We start from the raw sequence: 15,620 nt of genomic DNA on the forward strand, positions 1-15,620 counted from the left end.
AAACATAGAATAGTAAATAAAGAAGTAAAGCAAACAATTATCTCTTTTAGTTACGACCTTTGTAGTCAGTTGTTACTTGATGTAAGTTACTAAGCCTTTAAATATTGTGCACGTGGAAGATATGAAATTTTTTTTAGGTTTTATATACATGTTTTAGTAACTAAAAATCATAAATTACTACATAAATACCATAAAATTCCACTATAATTTATCAAGCTTAGTAACTAAGATGTATTTCGAGCAGACTAAAGACACACCCTACCTCCTTGAAATCTTGGTTCAAAAGAAAGAAATGGCATCCAAGCTCGTTAAAATGGCTAAGAAAGCCACTAGGGGGACATTCTGAGTTTCCAATTGGTTATTCATGTCATAGATAGAAATAATTGTATACAAGTGAGTGTTTCCAAAAATGGAAAAAGGTGGGTGGAGTACCACTGTATTTGATTTATTACATGAGCAAGATCTTAGCAAATAGAAAAGATAATACATTTTTATTTTATATTCTAGCTTGTTAATATTGGCTTGTTAATTTGACTTTCTAATTCGTACGAAACTATAGACTTAGTATTTTGACTTCACAAACATCTAATCTGAACTAATGCAGCATTCAACATACCACATGACACACAAAAATCGATGTTTATCTGTGTTTTTTAATATTTACTTTTAAATTAAGAAATTAAGTAATCTAGAGTTTGATACCAAACTTACTGACATAAATTCATGAAATAATAGTTCAATAAAATTTGAATACGAGTCAACAAATGAGAAGACTGTCTCGAAAGGGTTAAACAAAAGATCTGGTTTTAAAATATTATAATACTGTCACATATATTTTGTGTTGCTTATCAAAATAGGCTATATTATGATTTGACTGAAGATGTTACATTTTCAGGTAAAAAGTGATTTCCCAAGCAGTATCAGATACTTTATTCAACTAATAACAACAGTTTCACTCAGAAATTAACAAGAGTAATTCTGAATATGATGACTAAGTTTTCCCAGTGTGTGTGAAATAACAAGACTAGAAATTTAGCAAAAAGGAACAATATTTATTATAGAACAGGCAAAAAGAAAACATAGCATATATACTAGTGAAGATGGAATCACAGTTAAGTTTCTACAAGGTTGCACTTAGTCCCATAGCTTTCATTCTATTGCAACTGATGTTTTGTAGGATTATTTTCAAGTACCATCTTCACTTGACAATCTCCTAGAAGAACTGGAACAAGAAAGTTCCCCTTGTATTAAATGTACAGGCCTGGTTTCTTTGACCAGTTCAAAGGGTCTCATTGTAACCTTCTTTCTCTCAGAGCATTGGTCAGCTGTTACATTTAGACAGTATCAACATAGCCAGCAAAGGATGTTACAATTGTTAATCCTTTTAACTCACATGCTATATATTTGCTGTAAGACATAATGCTGGGGATGCCTTGGCTCCCAAAAATTTAACAAGAATTTAATATTACCTGCTGCTTAACTCTTGCCACATGGCTTCAGAGACTAAAGTCATTACACTCTGTCACAAAATAAAGGAAAAAGTGGGAAGTTCCAAGTGCAAAGCCTAGAAATGTGAATATCAATTTCAAAATTGAACTTGATATTAGAATGTTGGAAATTAATGAAAGAAAGGAATTTGGAAATGTGACCCAATTGTTGAAATAGCAAGAAAGTGTCATCAATATAGAATTTGTAAATGATAGGTTTAAAGTCACATGGACAGTTTTCTAGCCACTTGCATTCACAGTAGCATACAAAACTATTGCCTACTGTTGGACCCAGCTGGGATTCTATTTATCTGGTCGTAAATGACATCATTAAAAAAAAAGAAGAAAGAAACAGATATGTCATCAATTGCAGCAGGTTTAGAGTAGCTTTAAGACTGCTCCCTTTTGGTGTGATTTTAACCAGCCAATGAAAATGCCGATTGTTTTTATCTTATATATGTTCTTTTTATATCTATTTTTCCTATGTAAATAAAAAGTTATTTTACTTAATTGATTACTTTCGTAGTCTGTTGAATCTGTACTTGTTCAGCATGAGTAACTTCTTGACTAGTTGATTATAATGCTCCCCCCACCTATATCACTCTTGGATGCATATGGTTTCCGATGGTAGTATTATGACGAGACAGTATTGTATATACATATTACAAAATACACAAAATAAAGTGTCACCCCAGTGTTGTTCTATTTGAGCAAATATAACAAAAATTAAAGATTATACTTAAACTATTTTGATGTATAAAACAGAAATGTGTTATGTTCGTATAAAAAAACATTCAACAGTAATTATCCACACAGGTGTAAATGAATAAAAATAATTTAATGTTTATGACATGTATTTGAAAATGATATTTCACAATTTTTTTATTCTTTACATGTACATCATGGAACCAAACTTTTCAACATGTAGAAAATGATACTTGTATTTCAGAAAAGAAAAAGATGAACATACAAATTTTTAATTAAAATTTAATTAAACTTTTAACAATGATTACCTATATTTAGGTTTTATATTATAGTAATGATAGGGTGGAAATTTACATGTAATGAGAAAATGTTGTTATAAATCATAATTTTACTTTATATCACAATTTTCTGATCATGTTAAACTTTGAGAAAGTTATGTGACGATATGGAAGGTGTTCTCACCTAAGGCTATGTCAATACTCCAGTTAATTATACGGTCAAAACTAAGCATGGAATTGTGATCTTGCTCTTGGAGGAATGCATAAAGTGAAGCATTTTCAGCATACTCTAATAAAAAACAAAAACAATAACATATAATTAGAAATTAGTATAATAACTGAGGTTAAGAACACTGCCAGATATCATCTAAAACTTTCCATGAATCTATAGACTTTAACTGAAAATATTGAAACCAAACAAATTAATATTCAAGGAAAATGAAATCAGACTGCTAATATGTTTCATACAAGTATATGTTACATCATACTAATCTGATATGTTACTGAAATCCTAAACTATAAAAAAGATTGAAGTACATGCTCCTTTAATGCATAAGACAAGTCTGTAGTGATTTGCTTTAAACTTTTCACACACGAAAAGGGTTGAGAATTTAATTTATTATAAAGAAATATTTACTCTTTTTTCATATCAGCAATTTTACACCTAAAAAAATTGATACAAATTACAAGACACAATATGAAGCACTTTATTTGCATACTATACTCACCTGTGACTATACAGAAGTTTGGAGGTTGTGTCACTGCTCCATAAAACTTGATGACATTTTTATGGCTGAGAATACTCAAGACTTGGGCCTTAAACAAAATATAATGTGGTAAAACCATTAACATCAAATATTTATATTTACTTCTTACAACACAGTGAAAAAAAAAAGAGTAAACATAAAATAGCTACGATTCAAATTTTTATTCTCAAAATTTCAATATAGAATTTTACACTGCATGAGCATGTGTATGCAGAGAGCAGTCAATACATGTACTTAATGTACACCAAACACTAACACCTTCATTTTATTGTACATATCACAGGAAAATGAACAGTAATATCACCAATGAACCAAGGAAGGTCTTTGTCACTTACTTTATTGATTAGCTTGATTCATTCATCATTATTAACAATAGACATACAGCAAAAAACAAAACAAAGGTAAATATTAATATTATAATCAACTAAGGCTCAAGAGGAAATTTCTATAAGAACAATTATTTATAATTCAGGTAAATGCATTTGCGGGTATATTAACACAGGCTTTAAATACAGCCTCAAGTATGAGTAGACTTTAAGAACAATTAATTTAGTTTTATGTTACTTTCTGCAGACCTTAAATGGATTCATGTATTAAAATTCATTTTATTATGTCGCCATTCTTACGTATATAACTTGATAAGCAGATGCACATACCTATAAAAAATGTGATCTATGTGTTTGCTACAAATTACTCAAAATCATGATCAAAGTATTTAAAATAATAATAAAAAAAAATCCTAATGGTTGTGGCATAAGTATCTCTTTGAAGGTATTAAAAGGCTATACTACTTTACATTTCATTTTGATATTGAAATACTATTTCAGCAGGTTACCATATAAATCTTATATAAGTACAGTATTTTTGAACATGAATTATCAAAGCAATATACATTACAAAAGATGATAAAATTATAGCTAAGCTATATATAATCTCTAAACACAATTAAAATACCTTATATTCTTGAATTTAGAAGTGTAAAGATGGTTGATTTATATAATAAATTCTGAATTTTGACAAAATGATATATTTTTAGAATATCTAATTATAACATCCTTATTTTATTGCCATGACAACTAGGTAATAATTATCCCACTAAGATTACGGTTATTTCTCTGTTGCAGTTAATACATCCCTACATATTTTATTTGAAGTAAGGTCCTTGTTACGTTTTTACTTCACTGGAGAAAATTACAGTACTCTCCACTACAGGAGTGGCATCAACCTCTTCATGATGATGAGGTAAGCCTGACAAAAATTCAGAAGTCTATATTCTACATATTGTGGGTACACATGCTTCAGTACTTAGGAAGTGAAATAACTTTAACACTAAGCATTGTTTGTTGGCTGTGGGAGCTATAGGAGAGGCTAAGGCACATTTTGGGGTAGCTTCAGCTCCAGCAAGCTACCTTGTTACTGCCTCCCCTGCTCTACTATATATATCTTTGACAGAAAAAGTCAAATTGTTCTTTGCTACACAAAATAATTTATATATGTATTACAGAATTGAGATATGATATCGAAAAAGATGGTTTCACTAAATGTAAATCTTTCATTACTAATCAGCTAGTTTTTTAAATAAGTTACCTGTTATAGTGACAGAGGAAAGGGTGTGAATTTGGTATAATAAATCTTGAAACAGCATTTGATAAGGTGCCAAACAGAATACTAGCAAAGAAAAGCACACTGGTAGGGGTTTGAAAAAAAAAGTTAATTAGATTGTAGGGTAGATGAATAAGAAAAATAAAAAGTCATAACTAACAAATTCTAGTCAAAGGTGATCCTGCTTTCTATAGTATTTTCAGGTAAAAACAATTTCCCTACAAATATCAGATAGGCAAACCCACAAATAACAGCAGCCTTGATCAAGAAATAAATGGAATTTTCTGAAGTAGATGACAAGAGTTTCTTAAAGTGTCAAATAATGAGTCTGGACAAATGTAGGTATATAAACAATATCTTTATTATTACAAATAAACAGAAAGCACAGTTTGCATACTTGCTCATACACCATCACAGTTGATTCTACTTGTGTGTGTGTGTTTAACTCCACAGCTTTCTTACTCTCATGATTGACTTTCACTAAACTAAACACAATGGTCTTGAAATATGATCTTCACTCAATGATCTCCTAGTAGAACTGGACCAAGAAAGTGCACCTGAATTCAACAGGTAAGCTTGATTTCTTTGTGCAGTCCCAAGAGTCATCTCGTACCCTTTGTTCTCACATAGGCTTGGTCAGCTGTATTACAGAGAAAACAAACTCTGCCACAAAATATTAGTGTTTATCATTTCACTTTGGATACTACATATCACTGCAATATCCTCTTGGGCAGAACAGACATTATCTACCATAGAGAACAAAGAAATAATGTGACTACAACAAGGTAATCTTAACTTTCTGAACCACCATTACAGCACTGAAACTAAATAAATAAAAATATTAAATCTCTATATCACTAAAGCAGGTAGAAAATATTACTAATGGTGTGTCTTAAAGGTAAGCGCTTGGGCCTTTTTTTTCTTATTGACACTAGTGAATATGAGAGAGGCATAATTAGCAAATTAATAATGTTTGCTGATGACATTAAACTCTTGGGTATTTCTAGCTGTATTGAAGAAGATGGTGAACATGTATTGACGAATGAATTAGATCAGCTGGTAAGTTGTGCATATATTTGACAAATAAACTTTAGTTATTGAAGTACACAAAAATGCATTTGTGTTATCACAGTTTGGAAGACACATTTAATATAGACAGGAATCCACTCAAAACAGAAAGATCTTTGCATAGTGGTGGATACGTCACTATAGTCATTGAGGCAGTGCTCCGTTGCCAGTAGTAGTACCGCTACAGAATTTTTAGGGTGTATTTATATATATATATATTTATTACAAATCAAATCAAACAAGGTAATTATCTCTCTATACAAATCCCTAGTTAGGTCTCATTTGGAATACTGTATACAGATTTGATCACCTTAGCCAAGAAAAGATATTGATACTGGAAAAAAAGAGATCAGATAGGCTAATAATGATGGAAGAGTTATGTTATAAGAAAGAGCAGTTTAAGAACTAACTTATTTTCTCTTGATAAAAAATATGGTATAAGAGGTAATCTCATTGAAATTTACATGATTATCTAGGGGATAAAAGAATATAAATTATTTTAAGTTGTATTCTGAAGACAATAGGATAAGAAGACAGGTTGTGCTACAGTCACGACACATTTATTTTTCTAACATAATGATTGGCTTATGACACAATTTGCCTTTAGCAATGTGATATATCCAGATAAAACTGAATTAACACTATAGCAATGGAATATTCCTGGTTCATAACAGGAGGTTTAGTCAAGATACTAATGACAAAGTAATGCTGAATCTCTAAGTAAGTCATGAAAATGAATAAAACAAAGACTGTACACAAAGTGAAATATGAAATAAGCAATCTTTATTATAACACATGTAAAACACAAGCACACAGTGTACTTGCTTTTACTTACAGAGGATGATCAATTTTACTGAATCCTTTATATTCAACTATTGGAGGTGAATCCAGTGTTCCTCAGTTCCAAGAAATGTCACACTTACCTGGAGAGACTAGCCCTACCTACGTTGCTGGTCATTCTCATTCAATTTACATGAGATCCTAATTTCGAGATATCATTTTAAGGACACTGAATGGCCTTGCACAAGAAACAGTACTGCAACAATAACCTTCCCAGGCAGAACAGGTATGCTACAAGAGAACAACTAAGGAACAAAGGTAGCTAGAACAAAATCAACTTAACGGCTTTCTTGACCAAATATTACGTGAACTCTGCACATATGTAGAATAAATGAAAGATTCAGAAAAATTACTATAATATTAAAAGTAGACAAACTTTCTTCCTTACTTCAGGCTTGCCCTCAAGCTAACAATTAAGTTTAATTTAAATACCAATAAAATCTAAACGTGCACTCTGATAGTAAACTTTTCTCACCTCTGAAAACATGTCACACAGATGTCACAATCTTCAAACAAAGAAAATGAAATACAACAGTTACAACTGATAAAAACACTTTAACAAAGAAATACAATACACAAATACAAGCACTGTTTAATAATAAATCAACAGTCATAATACAATATTAAATTCACAAAATACAAAATAAATTCTGTAGAAAGAAAAATCAGATAAAATTTAAATACACTAAGTCTACAAAACTTAAACATCTTTTAACATACATAATCAAACAGGAAGCAACTAAAATAAAAGAAAGCTGTAGTCACATATGTACTCATATAACACTTTTCAATTAAATTAAAGAAAAATATATGAAATATACACATCCAATTATAAGCAAGAGGTCCAATTACCTTCAACTTAATAATGACAGTAAATCCCTCTGAAGGGGTAATAGACTGGATACTGTCTACCACAATGGCATGGATGATGTCACTGGCCAAGGCTTTTCTAGTCTGCACCAACTAGTGTGTAACTGGCAGACTGCTTCTTCCAACAGGGATAGCGGAGTGTCCCTCCAACACAATCTGTCCTTTTCCTGGCTGTACAGGGCCCAAGCTTCCATCACGTTGCAACTATCTCCTGGCAATGCTACTTCAGCAATAGGGTCTCTGCAAGGTCAGTTGAATAGTATTGTTGACTGGTGAGTTCATTGGTAGGTTAGTCCTCAGTTGCCATTGCTGTGTCTCATGGGATCTCTTGAGTGGAGATGTTTTGCCAGCTGTTGAGGTAGAGGCCTCTTTGTTCACCTCATATTTCTTGGCTATTGACTGTTGGTGACAAGGCTCATCAAAGTGCTACAGGTAGCTACCCTACAGATCGTGGTAAAAAGCAAGGTCTCTCCAATCACAGCTTGGTCCCTGTCACTAGGCTGCAAAACAATTCCTCAGAGTCTAGCCAGTCCTCAAGTTGACTTCAACTTTGGATACATCTTTCTTGGCTTTGGAATGTAGTGACCCTGTAAGAGATGTGCATGCATCTGGTGTCACTTCCACAAGGTGGTCACTAATGCACCAACTGACCACTTAATTGGCAACTCTTAATGCTTGATGGACCACTAGGACTGCTTCTTCACAGTGGTTGGGAAATGCATTAGAAACATCCCTTGTTTTGTGGCATCTGCAAGCTTGATTTTGCTATTGAAGTAACATCCACTGGCTTTTCCTTTTTTGGTACCAGTACTTCCAAGATGAGCTTGGTTTCCTCAAGCTGGTAAATAGTCAATAGAGATTGGCTGGTCTTTGAATATCACAGGATTAGCCCAACAACTGAGGCACTGTGTTCCTTTATGTCAGATGCTTTGGTGAGCAATGGATCTTCATCCAGGAGTTCCACTATGTAAAACATCAGGCCAGCTCCAGGAGTCTTGGAGTCAGCTTTTATTAAAGAACACATTGCTGCCAATATTGAAATTCTATTTTTTCATGTCAATTCAGAGAAATGGAAGTCTCAGCACACAAGAATGAAAATTACCACTTGATCAATAACTCGATCTTAAATGGTAAAAGACTGAATTCAAAATACTGGTTCAGATGAATTCCAATTCATCAAAAGGTAAGCTAAGTGTGTAGATTAAAGAACTACATGGTTACAATCATTAACTTCCTCAAAAACTACCTTTGGAGCGAGAGAAATCAATGGATAACCTTTGTCAAGAGACATTTCAATAGGGTTCACACATACTCATACTATAATTGTCCATAAAATTTATTCCTGGTACCCATGAACTTTTCGATCCACAGGTCTCATTGTATCCCTGCTTCATTAATCCATTTTTAGCAGTGCTGCCCTCTGTTACCTTTCCCAAGAGAATGGCAAACATGCTTACTTTCTGACTTGCAGCCATTCCTTCCATTACCATGTGGTTTCTACATAAATAGTGACTGGTTCATGTAGGAAATGGATGAGAATGAAACTAAAACTGAAATAAAGTTGAAAAAATTGTTAGAAAACTGTGTTCTTTACTAAGTATTTCAATTGCATGATTGCTATCACAACCAAATACAAAACTCTGGGTACACCGAGCTTACATTTGTTATGATATTCAAGTTACTTTTTGTGAATTTCATATAATACCAATAATTTCACCTACTCATAAACACTGCAATTCATTCAAATTGAAATATCACATACTACTCTTACATAAAAATGACACGTGAAGTGGTGTTTTCTCTCAGGTGTAGTTTGAGTCTCTCCATTACCTTTATCAATCCATGAAAATTCACTTCCTGAAAAATATTTCAATGTCAAAATAGAAACTTTCCCTCACATGTCATAACGAAAATATGTACACTGCATCTTCAAATAATATCTTACAGCCCAGTAATCATTGTTCACCTCATATCACAAAGTCTAAGCATCCAGAACAAATCTTTTGTTTCCATTCATATACAACACTTATGAAAGACTTATTGTAATGTTCCTGCATGTGTGTGGAACTACACAAGTATTTATTCATACATATATATTGCAATACGCATACATCTTAATGGCATGTTGTCACAAACAATAATAACTTACAACAGACAGCCATTCAAATTACTTCATCAGTGTCTCGAGTCACTATCCAAAATTACTCTTCAGTAGCTATTATCTACTAAAGTGCTGCTACCATGGAGTCATCAAACTTGCATGTTTTTTTGTTTTTTCTCAGGCATTATGAAATAAATAATCACTGGCAGAATTCAGCTAAACTAAGACTTTTCATGTAAAATTCTTGTAAGTCAAGATTAATATATATATATTGTTATTACAGTTATATGCCTAACAGATGTACCATAAAATATCTAGCAAGAACTGTGTGGTATTCTCTGCAGTTCTCTTGCCACTCAGCTAGATCAGTTGGGTGATTCTCATAAAACTTCTGCTTTGGAAAAATATCTTGGAAGCTTGTAAAATAAGGGATGTGAAGCTCTTTCAATTTAGTTTTTAAATTCTTAGCTATCCTAAACAATGTTAATTAAGCAGCTATTATCTATATATCTCTTATAGTGAAACTCTGCTTGATAGCTCTTAAACTAAGTGTCAAAAAGCCCTTCCAGTTCCAAAAAGCTTGCAATAAACAAGCCATCCTAAGTCCAGATAATCAAGTGATAATTATACAATGTAGTACATTCACTGTGCCTTACGATACCACTACATAATAGCTCAGAAAGCAAGGAACTCAACATTCTTTTAGCAGAGTTTTCACAATCCAAAATATCACCACCAGTTGTACAAACTGATAATGCAGTAGGTATTACATCTATTAGCTCCAGCTGTCTTAGCTTTAATTTAATCAAATGGAAATCATACAGTACAGTGCATAGATTTTATGGTGAATATCACCTGATGGCTTTGAAAGCAAGGATTGCTACCTGCTTTCAGCCAGTGTTTTTACAATCAGTAACTGTCCTTGATGATATGGTTTAATCCCAGCCATATCAACTGGAGGTTGTCACTGATGGGCCCATGTACTGTTGAATCTTGGCTCTTGATCTGGTGCCTTCTCAATTGATTAATCATTAAGAACCATATAAGAACTCTAACTTATTTTCATCTTTAGAGTCATAGTGGGAAAAAACAGTGGTTTCATTTTCATCAGACTCAGCCACTTCCTCTTTTAAATCACGTTCAAGCCAGTTCACTAGAGGTTCATGGGTCACGTATGGATGTAGCTGACTGACATGCACCACACACTTTTGCACATCCCTCAACTGTTGTAACTTATGTTAATGTTTTGGTTTGAATTTTGAGCAAAGCTACATGAGGCCAATCTGTGCTAGCCATCTCAAATTTACCAATGAAAGACTAGAGAGAAGACAGCTAGTCATCACCACCAACTCTTGGGCTACTCTTTTATCAATGAACAATGGGATTGACTGCCACATAATAACACCCTCACGGATGAAAGGGTGAGCATGTTTGGTGGGATGGGAATTTGACCAGTGACCCTATGTTAATGGACCAACTCATCAGAGCACAAGATAAGGTTCTGTCCAGCTGGAGCCAAAATGCTCCCATGCTGCTGGCACATATTAAAGCCACACCCAGTCTTCAATTTGATACATTCATTCCATCACTGTTTGATTTTATCACTTCTTCTGTCAGATGGTGGCCTTTTCTAGCCATGTACAAACTTGTGCATGTCAACTAATGCAGAACTTAACACTCTCAATAGAGGCTTAGTCAATTTGACCAACCACGTGACCTTTTGTACTCGTTTAGTCTTTATAGATTTAATACTTACAACTTTCAACATAGTGGGTATATCTTCACAAAATATGGCTGTCTTTCAGTTAATATTACAAGTCTTTCACATACCCAAAGTCATATTTCTTAGTGAAGTATTTTTAATAAAATAAAATAAAGAATTGTCCATGAATATATTGAGTATTTGTTTTGAATAGTCCGTGTGCAAAGTAATTTTCATGTTAAAATTAAAAATACTTTTCCTCATTTCAAAAATCTCAAATTTCCTTTGTGTAATCCCTAAAACCTCCTAAATGCAGTTTCAAACGTTTTTGCCAGTAAAACTTTATAGTTTATCTGTTATTTTCTCTACCCTATCTCAAAACAGGCTCAGTCAAGTCAACCGATCTGGTAACACCCTCCCCCCTACCAAAAAAACAATTTTAAATAAACCTAAATTAACCTTTTTTTCTTTCTTGGATGATTCCAAATTGTAACATGAAGCTACATTTGTTTATCCTAAGTAGCTCTAAGTTTGTAACATTATACATCTATTTATAATTAAATTTTATTGTTTCATTGCCCTTTGAACCATGTCTAACTACTTTCCATGCCATAAAAAGTTTTAAATCACTCAGAGCATTTGCAGCTCACGTTACACTATCGAATTACATTCTCCATGAGCTGCTTGCATGCGTGCCTCATTAAACATTATAATTATATTACTATTACTTATTTTATCTAATCTAATCTTAAATAACTTAAAAGATCTATATTTTTATATTTTAGTTACTTTTATAATAATAACTAAAGAATAAATATGAAAAATAAGAAATAAAATACTTTATTAACCTTCTCTTTTCTTGCTGTTGGGTTTCGAAGAGAGTTAACCCTAACTTTTTATAGTACTAATAGTAATGCACCAAAGAATATAGACTAATAACATGCAAAAAGTAGACAATTTTCCCTAACTCTAAAAATGTTTCTGGCTTTCTACTATGCGATAAGAGCCATTACAAATTCATCTAAGCTAGCCGTTAACTTTTCCATGGAAATTAATCTTGTACTCTGAGTGAAAGTGACAACATTCTGTTCATAACACAATGTTATACAATACGTCATTTGATAGATGAAAACCTTGATTTTATATTGCTTATAGGTAATACATAATGAAACGTAAGAGAGAACTATCAACAAATTGTGAAAGAGAGGATGTGACAGGTGGGTGTGGCAGGAGGGGTCTGATTTTCTATTTGATAGATCTGTAACCAAACAAAATTGAAGACTATAAAAATTATAGTTTGTCTGAGCAATAACGATTTATAGAGAGTAATTTATGTTTAATTTCGTACATTTTTGAGGGGTGATGGATAAAATAGGGATGATAACATGCTAAGACAAAATGTGTCACGTGGGTCACACTAGTGGAAATTCAGGATTCAAAAAAATATTCCCTCGTAGAATTAAGAACTTAAAACTTGTATACTAAATATGGATTATTAACTAAGATTTTATGCTATTCTAATTGGTATAACATAAACAAAAGTAGTATAATAAAATTTTGAATGTAAGACACTAAAACCTTGTTTCATGCACAGTAAAGAAGACCTGGGCAATAGGGTTAACCACTACACATAGTTCTGTGAACATTGTGGAAAGTTCACTATAGGTTAAGGAGGGCCATATGTCACATTTACTTAAGAAAAACTTCTCAACTGAACATGAACATATTCAGTGAACAACCTGCTCATCTCTGATTAGTTGTGCAGTATGCCATCATAACATAAGGTAAGTGTTCATCTCAGTTTGTTTAGTTGAGGTGTACAAACTTACAAAGCATACGCTTGACAGTCTACATCACCTATTCCACTACACCATCAAACTGGAGGTAACAGAAAGAAATGTGTGTCTCTATCACACCTAACACTTTACACAAGTCAGAGAACAGTTGGCTGATCTATGGTTTTTTTAAAAGAAATCTTTAACAGATATATACAATCATCAAACAGTTGGTTGATGTGTGTAAGCTATTTGGGTGCTCCAAACCAGGCTATCCAGCACTCCAACAGTGCATCAGCAATGGACTGTGTGGACATACCAACCAATGAATACACCTCAGCCCACTTCAGGAAATTATCCATGACCACAAGTTTGTATAAGTACTTATATTCTATCTCCAGGAGTGGGCCAGTAACTTCCAGGACTATTCTATGCAGAGAAGAACCAACAATTTCTTGTTGGAGTTTACCCTAATATACTCCAACTTAGAACCACCACCATAAAATGTTAGCACAAATGCATGTAAAACTTTGGTGGCTTCCAGTTTCAGTTATGCATACTTTGTAAATCTCATGCTTTAAAGCTTTGGAGACCACAGGCTGAAATCTACTGCTCTATGGTTGATAAAAATGATATAGCAAATCTTCTTGCACTTGTAACTGCATGCTGTGTCCAATATCTGAACTTTGAATGAATTGATATGGTGTCTCTTTTGGCGAGACAATCCCATTAAATTTCTGTGTTGAAAACATGGGCAATAATGTGCAACAAATTCATACTCCTGCAATCCTGTTATCCAGTGGGCTATCATCTCCTTGGGGTATTAAATTTCATCAACCACATCAGTGATGCACAGTCCACTCAAAGAGTGAACTTTCTACCATAGGAATACTATCAAAATTTGTTTTACATTGACCACAAATGCAAGCAGTTCTTTGTCATATTGTATATGCATTCAGGAGCCAAGAGAATATGGTTAGTGTAGCAATTACAAATTCTACTCTGTCTTTCAACTGCAATAACACTGCTCCAATTCTACTGTCACTAGTATTGGTGTCTAGCAGGAATTTGCAATCCTGTTGTGAATAGACCAACATTGGAGCTTCTATTATAGCACACTTCACAGAATCGAATACTTTCTTGTATTTCTCGCTCCATCTGAAGTACATCTCTGCCTTAAAGCAGATAATGATGAGGCAATATCTAAACTGGCCACAAAACACCACTAATACAACAAAAAGCCAATGAAACTGTTTGTTCATATGTGGAAGCCAATTTCTATCACACTGGAACCTTGGAGATTACTTCTTTATCCACAATGTGACCAAGAAATTCCATTTTTGCAGTTTTAAGCCTCTATTTTTTTATCCACTAAAGTAAAGGAAAATCATTGGAGAACACCAACACTGGAATTACAACCTACAGAAACTAACTAGTTACGAAAAATATGTATCACATAAAATGCATGTAGTGGAGGGAGTGAAGTTTTGCTTTGACTGGCAGTAAAACATTTGTTCAGTTTGTTGAGTCATACTATATTGCAAGCTCTTAGTAGCAGCAAGCAATTCAAATTGGTGCTCAAACAACAAACTTGCAGAGCTTACACAAAGAACCATAGCAACAGCAGTATGTGATGATCAAAATCAGCATGTACATACGCTAGTCAGAGTGAAGTGTGTGTGACTGCAAATACATCTTGCATTAAACATACCAAAAAAGGAGCAAATTAAGAGGGAAAATGGCGGGAAATGTTTTTTGTGAGGGCCAAGTGCCAGAAATTGGAACTTTTTTTTGATCAGCAAATATGTAGATTACATCCTGAATTTTAACCATGGCATAGCAGCTCATAGAATGGCTCCAAGTTTTTTATCAAGTACAAATTTTTAGCTCATAGCTCCATCATCTCTTGACCAATTTGAGGTCTAATTACAGTTTATGACATAAGAGGTCAAACCTTTTCAATTAATGTATTTGACCACACCCAAGGTCTCATTGATTAATTTACTTTAATCCTGACTGAAAGAATTTCAAGTTGAGGGTAGGCAGGTGGAGGTCCTGATGAGTAATAAAATTGAATCAAGTAAATGCGTGACCCATGCTTGGTATTGCCAGTTCACAAAAATATAGCTAATAAAATGGAAAAAAATAAAAAGGTCTCATAGATTAATGTACTCCAACCTACCTAAAAGAATTTCAAGTGATGCAGCTATTGAGAATTCCCTCTTCTTTAGAAAATGAAGGGAAATAGGATATGTCAATAAATCAGTAAGTGGATAGAGATGCCTGAAATTTGTTCATGATTTGTAAGGTCATCAAATCCTGGAAACCTTTAAAATGCCTTTCCTCCAAGGGATTTTGTTTGATCTTTCTCAAAGTTAGAAAAATTAATAAGTGGAGAGAGGTGCCTAAACATTGTAAACAATTT

The 15,620-nt window shown here is 33.3% G+C and overlaps 1 protein-coding gene across 3 annotated transcripts in view; it reads right to left on the reverse strand.

Annotated features, from left to right (window-relative positions):
- LOC106462172 (mitogen-activated protein kinase kinase kinase 20-like) overlaps window positions 1–15,620 on the reverse strand; it is a 194,229-nt gene that overhangs the window by 135,584 nt on the left and 43,025 nt on the right. For all 3 annotated transcript variants that reach the window (XM_022389353.1, XM_013922070.2, XM_022389354.1), the window contains exons 3-4: window positions 3,199–3,286; window positions 2,655–2,759 (exon numbers count right to left, since the gene is read on the reverse strand). In XM_022389353.1, the coding sequence (XP_022245061.1) occupies window positions 2,655–2,759; window positions 3,199–3,286 (193 nt within the window). The remainder of the gene's footprint in view (window positions 1–2,654; window positions 2,760–3,198; window positions 3,287–15,620) is intronic.

The sequence above is a fragment of the Limulus polyphemus genome, unplaced genomic scaffold, assembly GCF_000517525.1.
Source record: "Limulus polyphemus unplaced genomic scaffold, Limulus_polyphemus-2.1.2 Scaffold1109, whole genome shotgun sequence".
Taxonomy (NCBI): domain Eukaryota; kingdom Metazoa; phylum Arthropoda; class Merostomata; order Xiphosura; family Limulidae; genus Limulus; species Limulus polyphemus.